Source organism: Lacerta agilis, chromosome 16 (assembly GCF_009819535.1).
Source record: "Lacerta agilis isolate rLacAgi1 chromosome 16, rLacAgi1.pri, whole genome shotgun sequence".
Taxonomy (NCBI): Eukaryota; Metazoa; Chordata; class Lepidosauria; order Squamata; family Lacertidae; genus Lacerta; species Lacerta agilis.
This window is the reverse complement of record NC_046327.1, coordinates 24,343,134-24,360,000: the sequence shown is the minus strand read 5'-3', so window position 1 is coordinate 24,360,000 and position 16,867 is coordinate 24,343,134. Positions and strand designations below refer to the sequence as shown.

General features: G+C 41.0%; 1 protein-coding gene across 1 annotated transcript in view; it reads left to right on the top strand.

Moving 5' to 3' along the window:
* DGKQ (diacylglycerol kinase theta) overlaps positions 1-16,867 on the top strand; it is a 61,548-nt gene that overhangs the window by 13,966 nt on the left and 30,715 nt on the right. Inside the window, exons 3-7 of the mRNA XM_033174020.1 lie at positions 4,884-4,983; positions 6,964-7,049; positions 7,327-7,452; positions 9,554-9,707; positions 16,244-16,312. Of these exons, the coding sequence (XP_033029911.1) occupies positions 4,884-4,983; positions 6,964-7,049; positions 7,327-7,452; positions 9,554-9,707; positions 16,244-16,312 (535 nt within the window). The remainder of the gene's footprint in view (positions 1-4,883; positions 4,984-6,963; positions 7,050-7,326; positions 7,453-9,553; positions 9,708-16,243; positions 16,313-16,867) is intronic.

Sequence of the window (16,867 nt, the reverse complement as noted above, 5' to 3'; positions counted from 1 at the left end):
GCATCCTACCTGTATGCAAATAGCTGCACTTTTAAGTTTAGATTTAGTACAGAGATTGGCAACCTAAGGCCCATGGGCCGGAAGCGGCCCATGAGGGTCACTTAACTGGCCCATGAACCGCCCCTGAACCAAGCAGCCCGCTCGGCGAGTCCCTGCACGTGGGGTGCCAGCGTGGTGTAGTGGTTAAGAGCGGTGGACTCGTAATCTGGTGAACCGGGTTTGCTTCCCCGCTCCTCCACATGCAGCTGCTTGGTGACCTTGGGCTAGTCACACTTCTCTGAAGTCTCTCAGCCTCACTCACCTCACAGAGTGTTTGTTGTGAGGGAGGGAGGGAAAGGAGATTGTGAGCCGCTTTGAGACTCCTTAAAGGGAGTAAAAGGCAGGATATCAAGTCCAAACTATTGTTCTCCTTCTTCTAAATCGGCGCAGTGTGGCCGGGGACTCTCTTCTGCGGCTCCGGAAATCACTTCTGCACATGCCCAGATGCCAGAAATCACGTCTGCGCATGTCCGCGGCGCCAGAAATTGCTTCTGCCCAGGCGCAATTTTCGGCGTCTGGGCATGCGCAGAAGCAATTTCTGATGCCACGGACATGCGCAGCCATGATTTCCGGTGTTGTGCTGTGCCGGCCCCGCCCACGGAGTATCTCCGTGGGAGTGATCCAGCCCATGCCCCGTAAGCCTTGCCAACCCCTGATTTAGTATGTCATCCATAATATCGGTTAAAAGTCATGGCCAACGATGATTTCATTTTTTCTTTCAGTTTCATTATTATTCTTGTTGATGGTCAAGTTGAGGTCAGGATAATGTCTTTGAATTTATGTTGCCTCTGTAGCATGATACTTATTTTTTAAGCTTAAAACTATAGCAAGCGTAAGTGACATGGTTGCAGTGGAGTTTCCTGCATTTGCTACTGCAAGGAATGCTTTTTAATTTCTGTGCTTTATCCTCAGAAGTCTTTTCCTTCAGGCTAACATAAGCAACCCCCTCTTGCGTGTGACTTTTAAGTCTTCAGCATTAAAAGGTGTCATGAAATGTTCAACTGCTTCTGTTATTTACAGGCTGTCTGATGGGCTTCGAAGTTAATATTCTGCTGTCCAAAAGCAGCCATATGGGACAGCTGTATTGTGTGTTGGCTACATGAGGCAAATATTCACTTTGGCTCTTAGCTTAAAAACATAACAGAAGGCTTAATGGTAGTTTATTCTATGTATGGGAAGCTTCTATTTTTGTCCCTTACCCTTCTTGCTGATTATACAAAGTGGCTATTTGTGGAAAGTTCTAATACTGTATATGAAGGGTGTTAAAGATTTCTTCCTGCTGGATTCTTAGAGCATACTAATGTTATACACCAGGAATTGCATTTTGAATACCTAAAGGTAAAGGGAATCTGGCAAAGAGTCAACTTCATCTGAATTTTTCGTTTGATGCTAAGCAAAATGGGGATTATCCCGGACTTAATGAAAATGTCACTTTAAAGCAGGACATGGAATTCAAGGTCAAGTAAAGGCTCACAAAATAAGAAGCATGGCATGAGTCAGATAAGTTCATGTGTCGACAATGTTCAAAGAGAAATTATGGCATTTGCGTACTATGACGAATCTTTGTTGCTTGAACTTGGTTACAAGCTGGCTAGAGTCCAAAATATATATTCTTTTGGAGTTCTGGTTGAACTCTAAAGCTTCTCACTACTGCCCTATATGTGTCATTTCATTTAGTCCTGATAAAATTCTTTTGCTACTACTGTATTGCTTTGATTTGCATTCTGTCTTGTTCAATACTTCTTCCTTGCATCTTTTCCATTATCCCATATCTAAAGATCTTTTGTTGTCTTGTTAATTTGGCTTTTATCATTCCAAAGTATACAAGGATAAGATAAGAGGTAGGATTTATTTGCTTGCTTGCTTTGTTTACAGCAGCTATAGGTAAGCAAATCATCCTTTGCATGAGCTGCGCTTTAGGAAGGGGAAGATAGTCAGGTTTTTTGCTCTGGGTGAAGCCTCCAGAGGAGCGCCATTGAGGCTCCCAGCCTGGGTGTGTATGGGTACACAAATGTGCACGGGGGTGTGCCAAACTGGGTCTTTGACCCAGGTGAAATAAAGCCTAGTTTCGCCCCTGGCACATGCAGCCCTTGATCTTCCTCTAGCAGGACATAGAACATAGGAAGCCACCTTATAAGAATTGTGCTATATTGTAGGTTGAATTTGATTCTACACACACACACACACACACACACACACACAAACATGGCTTGGTTTGTGCCCCAAACCAGAATTGAATTATATCAAGACCATATCTTGATAAGTATTTTTCATCATGTGTTTATCTGTTCTAATTGCCTCCAGTTTGGCCCTTGCTGAGCAAATTGTTTACTGTGTAAACAGTCAAATACAATCCTCTTTTCAAGCTTGATTTGCATAGCTACTGCTGCTGACCTCAATGGATTTACTTGCTTTTGTTGATATTGGCGAAAAGTCGCTGCCTTGAAAGTGCTTAATCTCTAAAATGAAGGATGTCAGGTTTCTGGAAATTATTTCTACTAACCAGGATGTAGTTAGCTAAAACCTCAGATTGCAGGTGCTGTGTTGAATTTTAATGATATCCTGTGGCTTACGGCTTTTTGGGATTGCAAGCTGCTCAGTTGCTTCTGCTTCACTCTCCCCTGGTGCAAGCAGGAACAGCAAACCAAACTTGTTGTTTCCTCGGAACTCAGGGCTGTGATTTCCCTCCCCACCCCCACCCCGACAAACCACAATCAAAAAGCCATTGTTGGTTCTTGGCTTGCTGCTTGTGGTTTTGTTTTAGGGAAATCAACCATGACCCTGGGTTTGCCCATAACAGTAAGCCTTGAAACCTTGGCTCGATGCTCCCACTTGCACCTGGGGATGAGGGCAGCATGCACTGGTATGAGGTCTCATATGTGAATGAGGTCATTCTGTAGTTGCTGAAAAGGGTTATGTGCATGCTCACAGGCATCTTTGTCAATATTTCGCATGTTCCAGGATTCTGAATAATTTCTATGCTGGTGAGTCCTGGCTCCAATTCAGCCATGCATTGAACATAGCTTTTCAAAGGTAACAATTTACCATCTCCCTGGTGACTTTTGTTGCAGACTGAGTGCCTTTTCAGCTGTCTTTGGTTTGGTATATTGTTTTTCTTTTGCAGTTGCGTGTGTCATTGTTCTAAGCCTATCAGTGTAATGAAGTCTTGCACAGCAAAGGGAAACCCCTACCAAAAACTTGAAACAGGAAGTTTAACTGCTGAAGATAGCTGAAAATAGAACAGGCATCCTTGTGCCACAAATAACTCTTAATGGTTCTATTATCTAGAGCTAAACTATGTGTTTGTTTTTTATTTGTTCACATTCTCTCTCTCGCTCTCTTGAAGAAAAACACAGTTTCCCTTTTCTGCTGCCAGTATTGCATGTTGATTAGATAATGTGTTCAGTATAATAAAGGCACTTAGATGGCTTTAAAAGCATTTATAGAATCAGATTGCTATGCTGTGTTTTGCTAATTGATTTTAATGGCTCATATCAAGATCATATTCTAGAAAGGGCTTTCAATAATAAATGAGAGGCAAAAATTATACAGCTTTGTCAGTGTGTCTTGTGACATCACCACATAGAATTCATGTAGCTAAATTGTCTATGGTGACTACCGTATTTAGAACAGGAATAATTGAGACTCTGTGTGGTGAGGACAGTATAATTAGTCTCTGTTTCCTTAGTATCCTCTGTGGGATCGGGGAAGGGGAAGATGGGATTGGAGAGAGTAATTAAAATTGCATCTTTCCACCCACTTTCAGAAGCAGAAAATATATGCATAAAGTGGTTCCTTGGGGCATATCCACTTTAAGCCCTACACTGACACGGAGGCAAAGGAAGTGACTATTCCCTTTGATTGTTAGAAACCAGTCAGCAGAAATTGCGTCATTTGATAACGTAAAGAAGGGAGAACATATCTTTTGCAATCTTTGTGTAACAGAGAAACTTTTTATGCCTGGGTCACTGGGTAAGAAGTGGCTGGCACTACATCATCCTTTATTCATCATTACCATCATTTTATTTGTAAGCCACATTTCCAAAGTTAAAGCCCTGCTCAAGGTAGTTTACAGAGTGAAAAGATTTACATTACAAAAGTAGAACACATCAAAAAGTGCACAACCTTTCCACACAAGTCATAGGGTCATAAGATCTAAAAATAAAGATAAAAAATAATATAAATAACAGCAGCAACCCCCCCCCCCCCAACAAAACTTCAAAACAATACCCCAGCCCAAGAGTCAGTTCAGCAGGCTTAGCTTTTGTAGCTGGAGTCAGTCAGGGCCCCTTCCCTCCCAGGCCAGGTGGAACAAGGTCCGCAAGACAGGGAGCAGAGCAGCTCTTCCAGAACTTGTAGTTAAGATTGATCCTTGTCATTGGAACATTGGCTTTGCAGCATTTTCTCCTGTGATTTACTTTTGTTTTTTGTTTATGTAATTTTGTCCCTATGTATATTTGCCTTTCTGGGATGCAGATCACTATACCATGATGGTGTGAGTACCTAATTGATTGTTCTGTGTCCCTCCTAGGGATTTGGTTGGCAATGTTCTAATGGGATCTCCTTACTGAAGTGTGATTAAGAAATTGTATAAATACAATTAATCTTTAAAACTGCTTGATTGGACTGCTGCTGACTCGATATTCTCATGGGAGATGTTAAAAAAGAAAAAGATTCTCACAGAGGGCCTTGGTTTCTGATTGGGCATAAATTGAATACTGTACACATAAATTAAAAGTCACCCGAGTTGCTCAGTGTTTTTAGTTGCCTATATAAAGTTATGCTGCACCTGTAGATCTTAAGGGCACAGTATACAGTTAAAGCACACTTTGTTTTCTGTGCAGGTTCCAGTTGCACATTGTTTAGGACCTCCAGGACATTACAAGAGAAAGTTCTGTGCCGTGTGCAGAAAGCTTTTGGAGTCTCCAGCATTTCGCTGTGAAGGTAAGGCTGAGCTGTAATGGATCATGGTGCTGTCGGCTTATTCTAATTTGTATCTTAACTGTCTGTCACTCTGGCACAAGCACAATATTTTTAAGACACTTCCTAGAAAGATAAATGAGGACTTACTAGGAAGTGTGAGGGATTGTAGAGAGTGCGGGGAGGAAGCCTATTGATAAGCTGCATTTCTCTCTTCCTCCCTTTTCCCCAGCAGAGTTACTACCCTTGAAAAAATGTTGAGGCGGTGCTCTCATAGTATTTCCCAGTTGTTGATGTTGTATGAGAAATGGCGATTTCATAGGTTAATCTCAATGTACAAATCTAATGTAATTCCATACAAAACAGCCTTATATTGAGAGTTGTTCCATCTAACCCAGGGGTCAGCAAACTTTTTCAGCAGGGGGCCGGTCCACTGTCTCTCAGACCTTGTGGGGGGCCGGACTATATTTTGAAAAAAAATATGAACAAATTCCTTTGCCCCACAAATAACCCAGAGATGCATTTTAATTAAAAGCACACATTCTACTCATGTAAAAACACCAGGCAGGCTCTACAAATAACCCAGAGATGCATTTTAAATAAAAGGACACATTCTACTCACGCTGATTCCCGGACCGGCTGCATTTAGAAGGTGATTGGGCCGCATCCGGCCCCCGGGCCTTAGTTTGGGGACCCCTGATCTAACCCAATAGCTGTCTGTTTCAATTGATGGTGGGCCGCCAAGGTCTTGGGCAGAGTTCTAGCAAGGGCAAAAATTAGAGACAGGCCATCTTCCCATGTCCAGGAGATCACTTGACACATAAAACAAACTACGTAGATGAGCCATCAGCAAGGCAGAGACTTGCCATTCAGGCAAATGTGCGAAGTCCCTCCCGGATGTCTCTGTTAGTTAGAAGATGGAAGGCTTTTTTTATCTGTTAGAAAAATCTCAATGAAAAATGCTTTAAAGGAAAAACTACAGTGGTCTGTGTTTGAAACTATAGCATGTTCTGCTTCCCAAAGGGACAGAGATATTTCCCAGGTTTGATGCATTAGTTGCTGTGCTTTTTAGGGGGTAGTGCTAAACATAGGGTTTGGGCTACAAAATGATTCAAAACAATTGGACAAATATGACATTGGAATCCATTGGACAATATGGGATTTTGAGTGCTGTTAACGAGTGACATTAATTAGGAACCCAGGTTTTAGTATCAGCTCCTCATTTTGAGAGTGGGATTTGTGGTGCCAAAGGGGTTCAAACTATTGCAAAATATTGGCATCAGTTTGGAACGGATCCCAAATTTTGGGGTTCCTATTTAATAAGATCTTTAAGATCCTTTAACTGGTAATTCTAGGGACTGGAGCTGGGATCTTTTGCATGCAAAGCACTGAGGACCAATCTAGACATGCCATTATTCATGAAATTAGAATCTGAGTGGCTGCTGTTGTTTGTAACATGTAAATAGCAAGCAAGCCTACCTCTGCTGCAGGTCAAGACCCCGGTGGTCTTCAGAGTAGTGCTTGAATGCTTTGACCCCATTGTAGTTCTGGCCCACATTGGGCCTCTGCACTTGTTACTTTAAAGCCACCCACTTGGATGGATTTAAATAAAATTAGGCAAGTTCATGGAGGATAAGGCTATCAATGTCTGCTAGCCACAATTGCTGTGCTTTGCCTCCACAGTCACAGGCAGTGTGCTTCTGAATACCAATTGCTGGTTCCTGTAGGAGGGGAGACTACTGTTTTGCTCACATCCTCCTTGTGATTGCATCTGGTGGGTCCTTGTGAGAACAGGATGTTCGACTAGCTGTGGCATTGGCCTGATCCAGCAGGCTCTTCTTAAGTTCTTATGATTCCGCTAACTGTGTACATGATGTTGCATCTTTACTATAATAATGATGAAATATATTTTAAAAGTAAAGTAGGAAATTTAAAATATAGATAAAAGCAAGATTAAAGCAAACGAGAGGCAATTTCCTCCCCTTTCCCTCTGTTTACTCCTAGTTTGTGAGCTGCACGTGCATACAGATTGTGCCCCGTTTGCTTGTAGCGACTGTCGCCAGTGCCATCAAGATGGCAGTCAGGATCATGTAAGTACAAAGGTTTTTGTTTAAACAACAGATGAAATAAATCTCCTAGGAAAGCTTTGCTTCCAAGGGCCTAATGCGAAGTTGAACTTTTTGTTACTTGCTCCGAAGACTCTGTCATTAATTGTTCGTTTTGGTTGATTTTTCTGGACTTTCTGACAGGTTAAATATTCAGATTTCAAGTGCAGCTAATTCAACTGCTTTACCAAAATTGTAAAGCAATTTTAAAGGTTGCAGTACATTTTTTAAATAATTGATTTATTTCTCACACTTTCTGTAGGATACATACCATCATCACTGGAGGGAGGGAAATCTTTCTTCAGGTGCACGTTGTAAGGTCTGCAGGAAAACGTGTGGCTCTTCAGAGGTTCTCTCGGGTATGAGATGTGAATGGTGCGGTGTTCTGGTATGTAAACAAGATTTATTTGTTTTTTTCCCAAATTTGATACCCTGGCAAGTGAACCAGCCAGAATCCTCAAGGCAACTTAAAGAAGCAATGAAAAGATAGTTTAGCTGGAAGCCCATCACAATATATTATACATAATAAAATATGATTCTAATGTATTTCCTGTTTTAATTAAAGATGGTTGTTTTTTAATAATTTTGTATGCGAAGTTTCTCTGTGCTCCAGAGTGGACGAAGGGCGTGGTATAAAAACATCAGCTAAGTAAATAAACAGAAAAAAACAAAATAACAAATGTCCATAATGCAGTGAATGTAGTCTGGAAAAATATAATGATAACTGTCATTACAATCTATAAGTAGTCACTATATAAACATTTTTAGAAAACCCACCCAGCTGGGTTTCTACCATCTTAAGAACTATCTAACAGGACAGTAAGTGTACTCTGGGCTTTGCAAATAAAATAACTCAGAAAATGAAAACCGCCTTTCCTTACTCTTCAAATACATTTTGTTTGTTTGTTTGTTTCTGAATGGCAGCATTAAACTAAGAATGTACACTACTGTGGAAATTCACTTTTAGGTGTAACAGTATGTGGAGTTATTTTCGTAGCAACATACTCGGCTTTAGACTACTCTTCCTTTGTGATTTGGTTTATATTTTAAACATCATATGAACATAGTTGTTTTCTACAGGAGCATATCATGCCCCTCTAGCCCAGCACGTCCTCTGACTTGGCTGTACACGCCCCAGTGCTTCAGACAAAAGGTCTTTCCCAGTCTTGTTGCCTGACATCTTTTTAACTGGAAATACCAGGGAGTGCACTTCGGACCTTCTGCATGCATAGAATGTGTACTGCTACTCAGTTGTGTCTCTTCCCTATTGAAACCACAAGGTTCCATCTAAAATACTTGTATTTAGCTAGGCTTAAGGCCAAGCAGTATGTGACAGTGGCAGACCTGTCTCTTTTTAAAGTCTGGGTCTGCCTCAATCTTATATAATACAAGGAGTGGGGTCTTACTGTGGGTGTTCTCCAAATCTGAAGTTTTCATCTGCAGCAGACTTTCCCCACGTCCCAGCATTTTCTCTCAGCTGGGATCACGTCCAGTGAGGGGGCACTGGGAGACAACTTGGGGGCAGGGAGTGCAGTGAGGCTTCAGCACCCACCCACCCACCACCCACCCTGCTCTTAAAATCTGACCTTGGTGATCCCAAACTTGCGTTAGGTTTGTGAGTATTTGTTTTGCTTATTCTTGCAAAGCCAGAAATCATCTAGGTGAAAAGGTATTAGGCACTGTAGAAATGGGAAGATCTGAATACAACTAAATTTGTATTTTACTGTGCTTTGGAAAGCAACACTACTGGCAATCAGTAATAGTGCTTCCAATGTGCCAGTGTGTTATATTTGCTACTCATTAAACTCCACGGGTTACAGAACTGTTTAACCAGGGTGTGTGTGGGTGTGTGTGTGTGTGTGGATAATGAATATCTATAGGGAGGAGAGAGGCTGTGATCATTTTACTTTGTGTTCAATTGTAAACTAGCCAGGAGGGAAAACTAAATGGAGATAGTTTTTTTTTTAAAAAACAAACTAACAAAAAACTAGAAGAACTGAGGCAATAAGCTTTTACTTATCTGTAAAATGGACTGTTCCCCAATTTAAAACGGCTCCCTGATTAATTTTATAGGAAATTGCTGATCCACGCTCACATATTCTGTGTGACCAAGCCTCTTCCATTCATTGAACTTCTGAGCACATAGAATATGAATATTTGAGCTCACATGGGATTAATTTTGCTTACTGATATTTAATATCTGTCCTCTGTGACTAAGGGGATATAAAATAACACTGAATTTTAAAGTGTTCATAATTATATACCATATGATAGGAGATCAGAAGGAAGTATTAACTTTGTCAAAGGTTGCAGCTTTTCTTTGGGTGCCCTTTATCACTGCTATATATATATATATGCTGCCAGCTACGAACTATGGGTATAGATTAATTTAAATTGGGTGGTCAACAGTTGTCTAGGCTCAAAATTTGTAGCTCTGAAATAGAAATTAGACATGACTTTACAAGAACCTGATGCTGTGTTTTCCATAGGCTCATGCTGCTTGCTATGTGATTGTACCTCCAGAATGTACATTTGGAAGACTAAGAAACATGATTCTTCCTCCAAACTGTGTGCACTTATGTTCTCGCAACTTCAGTAAAATGCACTGTTTTCGGATATCGGAAAGCTTACAGGCGGAAGCAGGTAAAGTTTTGACTGCGTAATATTAATCCATTGGTTTATTTAACAATTTAGTGGTTACTTTTTATTTTTATTAAAAGCCAAAATGCACAATTGTCAAAGGGGTATCCTTGTTAAAAGGAGGAACTTCTGAGAACAGGGGTAGGAAACAAGCCCCTAAGCCTCATTCAGTCCACCATATGCTTTCCTATCCTGTGTAGTTCTGGCAATCTGCCTGCAGGTGGTTATTCTGGGCAGGAAAGCGTTTCTGAGAGTTAAAGTCTTTGTGAGTCAGATTTGGGTTGAATACCATGTGCTGTCCAGTTGCTTACGTAGGCTGCCACCCTATCAACACTTACCTGGGAATACATTTAATTGAACACAACAGGGCTTTCTTCTGAGCAGGCATGCATTGTGCTTTAAGAAGTCTTAGACATACTTGTTAAGAATTAACCATTTTAGGCTGCTATTTGCTAAACTAGAAATCTCTTGCTGCTTCTTTTTTTTTTTTAAAAAAAGCATGCTTGTTAGTTTCTTTACATCCCCGTCCCCCAATCAAATTACCTTTATTCAAGATTTTTCTTAGCTTAAAGTAGGAGTGTGCCTGGTTTAAAATATCAACACTTTTTCACATTTTGAAAATGTATTTGCTGTAGAAAATAAGTAGGGGGTCAATATCTTTAAGCAAGGTGCGTATTTTACAATCGGGTTGGGAACTGTCAGCCTGTGGGCCAGTATTGACCTGCCAGGGAGTCCAAGTTGGCTCATGACATCATTCCCCACAAGTCATGCCCTACCTACCCATCAGCTGGCATCACTCATAATGTCGTCTGATGAGTGGGAGGACTAGGCCAAATCCTGCTGTAGCTGTGCTCTCCTGTTCCCTGCGGGGGAACAAAGGTGCACAGCCAAAGCAGCTAAGTTTAACCCCCCACACATCAGCTGAACTTCCATTTTAGCAACAAATTACTGTACATAGTGCAGGGGTAGGCAACCTAAGGCCTGGGGGCTGGATCCGGCCCAATCACCTTCTCAATCTGGCCTGTGGACGGTCCGGGAATCAGTGTGTTTTTACATGAGTAGAATGTGTGCTTTTATTTAAAATGCATCTCTGGGTTATTTGTGGGGCATAGGAATTCATTCATTTCCCCCCCAAAAATATAGTCTGGTCCACCACATGGTCAGAGGGACGGTGGACTGGCCCACAGCTGAAAAAGTTTGCTGACCCCTGACATAGTGCTTTAAAGTCCTGGCTTTGGGACTTCAAAGCATGTTTCACCTTGGCTGCACCCATCTGTCAGATTTGGCCCTCTAGGCCATTCTTGATAAAGACTTAATGGTCCATGGAGTCAGAAAGGTTCCTCACTTTTCTTGTACAGAGTAAATCACTTTTGATTCATGGCTAAACTTGTAGGGATTGGTTCCTTTTGCAGTGTGTGGGGAAGGTTTGCTTGCTTTCATATACAACAAATCCATGACAATGGAGCACAAGGAAGGAGCATATTTTAGTGCTTACATTTTCTTCATCTTTTTGTCTTTGTGCTTACCCAGGTACAGGTAAATGTTCTGATACTGTACTAGAAAAACAACAACTTAAGAATGATGGCAAACCTTCAAGAAAAACAGCAAACTAATTCTATGCTGAGCTGAGGCAGTAAATAGACAGCATGTTTAAATGCGTTTCCTTTGCCTTGGCTGTACTGAAAATACTTCGTTCGGTTTCTAACATAATATTTTACTGCCCCCTAGAGTACATCCTACATATATTTTTTCCCCTCAGGTTCTCAAGAATATATTCATATTTCCCTATTTCCCCACAAGGCTAGGACTGTAACTATAATCGGCAGTGCTTAATAAGCCATAATAGCTAAATGGAACCTCCATCTTCAGTGTTGAGCAGGATTTGGCCTTCGTCTTCATATGCCTGGCTGCTATTTGAAACTACTGGATGAACCTTAGTCAGTCCAACAAGTTGATTCTGATGTTCTTAAATTCTTCTGTTGCCTTGCATATCCTGCATGCTAGGTACTTTACAATCCATTATAAATGTGCTGCTTTAGTAAAGCACATTTTAAATCTTGCAACACTTCACGTGTCCTGGAGATAGGTAGGCTACAGAGCCTTTGGAAAAGGTAATTCGTCAGGTTTTCATTAAACGTGAATGTCAGTGGTCATGAATAAACTTGCTCAGATGCTTGCAAAGATTTATTTTAAGCAAACATGAAAGATGGGCAAATGTCTTTTAGCGTAACTAATGGTTTCAACCCTGATTTGCAGGGTGTCTGACGAGTCTTAGCTTAGGGTCTGTGAAGTGCTGCCTTCTTCCTAAATATGATTTAGGCTACAATTCTGAATACAGCTACTAGGCAGTAAGTCTCATTGACCTCGATGAGACTTCTGAGGAAACCTTTTTTAGGATTACGCTGTTAATGTTACTGTTTGGTTTTTAAGATCCCTGGTTCACATTAGCTGCGGTTAAGGTCAGTGCTGACGTTTCCCTTGAGAACAGTGATGGGAGGAAGGAGCTTGCATTTTTTATCACTGGCTTCCAAGTGCTAATCTCTTGTGTGTTTGTATTTTACAAAAAAATTCTCTAAGGCACAAATTGACCAAACAATCAATTGGGTGGCTTGTGTCAAAGCCAACCATGTGTCCCCCTTGCTAAAAATGTTAGCTTGGAATTTTTAGTTTGCAAATGCACTGCTTTTCTTTTCAAACCTGTTTGCTTATGTACGAAGCTACCTTTCAAATCTTTTAATAAATATTTATTGTTTTCTGGATAATTTTAAAGCTAACAAAAGCAACTTGGTCAGACCTTTCCCACCAAACAAAAATAGCTTATTGTTTGTGCTAATTCATTAGGTTGCATTACGTAGCTTGAAAAGCGAATAAACCTGTTTCAGTTAGATATGTAAACAAGGTGGGGAAGTTATAGGACCTTTGCACATATTAAATATGAATAAATACACTATGCATATTTAACACTGTACACTCATGTAGAAAATGACTCCCTTTATAAAAAAACAAAAAGACCCATTTGTCTGTCTTTCAAAAATGTCTACCTGTGAGGAGTAGAAATTGCTTGAAGTACTGTATTGAATTTGCTGGAATGGTTGAGTTCTGCTTTGCTGGTGGTTACAGGAATACACCTAAAGCTGTTATGTACAGGAAGTCCTCGTTTTGCTCGAGGGTTACGTTCAGGCCCGCATAAAGCGTTCTGTCCTGCTCCACCCTGTTGTGCCTTTTGGGTGACATTTTTGGGTCATTTCCAGAGTTGGCATCATGCATGTGTGCACGATTGCCCATCAATTGGATGCGCGTAAATTGGTTGTTGCCTGTAGCAATCGTTCTTCACCAGAAATGCTAATGGTATTTTCTGGAAATTTTTGAAAAGTGGCTTCTGGATCAAGTCAGTGCATGTAAAATCTCCCTCTGTTAGTGGACATTGCATCATGTGTCTATAATCACGTAGGCTGTTGTAGCTGTGATGCTACAGATTACCCTTTGCTTTCTGTCGGCATATTCTTTTAAACTTGTTTGTGTGTCTGTTCTCTTGTGTCATGTTTTATCATGCCCTCAGATTTTCCGTGCTCAGGCATGGCTTGACAGAACAAGCAACATAAGCAACTGCTTTGGACTGCAATATTTTTTTGAGAGGCACTAATGAAACATCTTGTGGCTGGAAAACTCTGTATAATACCAAGGGTGCAAGCCTGGACTGCCATAGATTTTGAGACACACCTCTCAGGACATGTAGGGCAGTTGTCTGTGGCCATAAACTGTATTGGAATGGCTATGACAGTGTGTCTCTTAGGAAATTAGTAGATGTTGAAGTAAGATAGCTGTGTTGTAAAGAGATTATGTTGGGAAAGGAGTAATCTGCCATTCTTTTCAGATCAACCTAGCATGATGCATAGCTTACAGTCACTGCCTTTGCTTTTGGTGTACGTAAGAGCTGTTGTATCCATTGCACAGCAGCAAGATCAGGTTGGCTGCCAGGTGTATATTTATCAGGGAGCCAGAACCCTCCCTGACTCTGATAAGTATGCCAGTACAATGCATGTGTCTTCAAAGACCTGTTTTCAGATCCTCTTTTTGGAATATGCCTTAAACTAATGTGTGAAGAGGCCCTTAGGAAAGAGCATAGGAGTCAACTCCTAGGGGCTGAGGTCCCTTTGACCCCCCCAATAAAATATTTGAGGGGGCCAGGGCGCCCAAGGTTGATGGGCATTGCCATTCAAATGGTGTGTGTGTGTGTGTGTGCGCGTGCCATGTCATGTGATCAGTTATGTGGGGGGTGGGGCTTACCTGCCCACCCCCAGTATTTTATTCAAGTTGGCACCTCTGGGAAAGTGCAGTAATGGAAAATCTTTTGATGGACAGGCCAGGAAACTAGTGGAAGATTGGCTTTGCATTTCATAGTTAAGTGATAAACATCCTTTTTAACCAAGAGGAATATCTCTAAGCTGCAAGCAGAATCTGTATGTAATAAATTTGCCATGGCTGATCTGTCAAGACTTCTGACCAAGTATGGCTTGCATCACTTGATTTACAGAAATTAGGCAATAGGTCTTCTCCATCCATTCAGGATGGCAATTTGACTTGTTTTTAGACTCCCACAAATAGCTTTCCCCTTTAGCTAAAAACTTCCTTATCAGAATTTGAGAAAGAAATACTGAAGAAGTCCTCTCATCGATAAAGCACTTCTTCCTTGTGTCTTGTGCAAGTTATTTTTATTACTTCTATTTTTTGCCTTAAGGAATAATTTACAAACCTCGAATTGTGGCTCTTCTAAGACTTCATGCTAGATAATGCTTCAAATGTTACTATCCTCAGCTATGAAAGATGACTTTATTCCATTGTCATTCTATGTCACTCTTTTTCTTTGACCTTCAGTTTGGAGAGTCATATTTTGAAGTAATGCTCTAGTTGTCCTTCAGTTTATTTGCTATGAATGGGGAATTACATTTTGCACTTATTTAACTTTCTTCTTGTTGAATACTCAATATGCAGCAGTTCAACAAACCTGGAAGTATCAATAATAGAAATGCAGTACTTTGTGGCGGTGGGTGGGGTGGGGGTGGGGGACAGGGAAATTGAGTTGATTCATTCTGATGCCAGTCCAGAGAATGGAACAGAGGATCCTTCTACCCATGATAGCAAAACCAGAATCCAAGCCGAAGAAAGTAATAAAATATATTTGCAATAGATTACCATTGATATTGGGATGCGGGTGGTGCTGTGGTCTAAAACGCAAAGCCTAGGGCTTGCCAATTGGAAGGTCAGCAGTTCGAATCCCTGTGATGGGGTGAGCTCCCGTTGTTCGGTCCCAGCTCCTGCCCACCTCGCAGTTCGAAAGCACATCAAGTGCAAGCAGATAAATAGGTACCGCTCTGGTGGGAAGGTAAACAGCATTTCTGTGCGCTGCTCTGGTTTGCTCTGGTTCACCTGAAGTGGCTTAGTCATGACTCAGAAGCTGTCTGCAGACAAACGCCGGCTCCCTGGGCCTATAGAGTGAGATGAGTGCGCAACCCCAGAGTCGTCCGCGACTGGACCTAACGGTCAGAGGTACCTTTACCTTTACCATTGGCATTATGGGATGGCTTATCCTCTACTTTTGTCTGTTAAGAAAAGCATTTGCAGGTTAGATCTTTTTCTGACTCGCATTAGGTAAGTGATAACTGCAGTTATCTTACAAACATTACATTTTCACAGAAAAAAGTGAGGGTGATTTTAATTCTTTAAATGGAGACAAGCTAAGCACACACACACTTCATTTCCCACCTTTCCTCTAAGGAGCTAAAGGTGGCGAACATGGCTCTCACCTAATAATAATAATAATAATAATAATAATAATAATAAATTTATTTATACCCCATCCGTTTGGCTGGGTTTCCCCAGCCACTCTGGGCGGCTCCCAACAGAATAATAATAATAATAATAATAATAATAATGCAATAAAACATCAAACATTAAAACTTCCCTAAACAGGGCTGCCTTCAGGTGTCTTCTAAAAGTCAGATAGTTGCTTATTTTCTTGACATCTGATGGGAGGACATTTCCCAGGGTGAGCGTGACTACCAAGAAGGCCCGCTGCCTGGTTCCTTGTAACCTTGCTTCTTGCAGAGAGGGAACTGCCAGAAGGCCCTTGGAGCTGGACCTCAGTGACTGGGCTGAATGGTGGGGGTGGAGACACTCCTTTTATCCTCACAACAAACATGTGAGGTAGGTCAGGCTAAAAGACTTTGGCTTGCCCTCGATCACCAAGTGAGCTTCATGACTGAGTGGGAATTTGAACCCTGGTTTTCCAGGGCTCATAAAAGTTCATATGTCATCTTCATAAAAACAAGAATTCCATGCGGCTTTCCAGTATACGGCTGTAGAGAATGTATATTTATTTATCACGGGCATGGGCATGCTCACATGTCTATCTGTTTCAGTAATGTGAGTACTATAATAGGAAAATCTGATAGTATTGTTTTCATCGCAACACTTTATTGTAAAGGATGAACACCTTGTTTTTCAAGGAAAACCTTTAAAGGAGACTTTTCTTTTCACAGATGACGACGACGATGTTGACAGTTCAACACAATTATCACTAAAAGAGTCCCAGGTTTCCACAGACTCAAGTAAGTAGCATTTGTTACTAAGCAGAGAGTATCTGTTTGCAGCAAGATTTGTGCTAGGAGCATATGATGCCTTTTGTTGGTGTACAAAACATGGTACTGTACAGTCCAATTTTCAAGGAGTTGGCAGTAAAATGCAACAAGGCATAAGCCGCTGCTTGCAAATCCACTTAGTCATCTCCTACTGTCATAACTGAGAACACATATGTACAGTGCTAGTTTGTAAGCCTTCTTGTGCATTTCCTTTAACAGAAAGACAGGATAAACTTTATTTTTAATAAATAATAACTCAGTAATATAATTCGTTTTGCCCTTTCTCCTGGAAATGATCGAAAGAGTGGTTTATTATTTTGTTAGCTTGTGTTTTTTAATACATACTATTTTTCGGCCAGGATGACCCCCCAAAATAGCTCGCAATAAAAATCCATAGAAATATGTCATATAATTAGGGATGCATTCTGCCACCTGTTTTTTCATCTTATCTGGCACATTATTTATTTAATTTTTATTTCATCTCTTTTGTGAACCGCTTCTTTTGAGACACCTTGAAGCGATTTA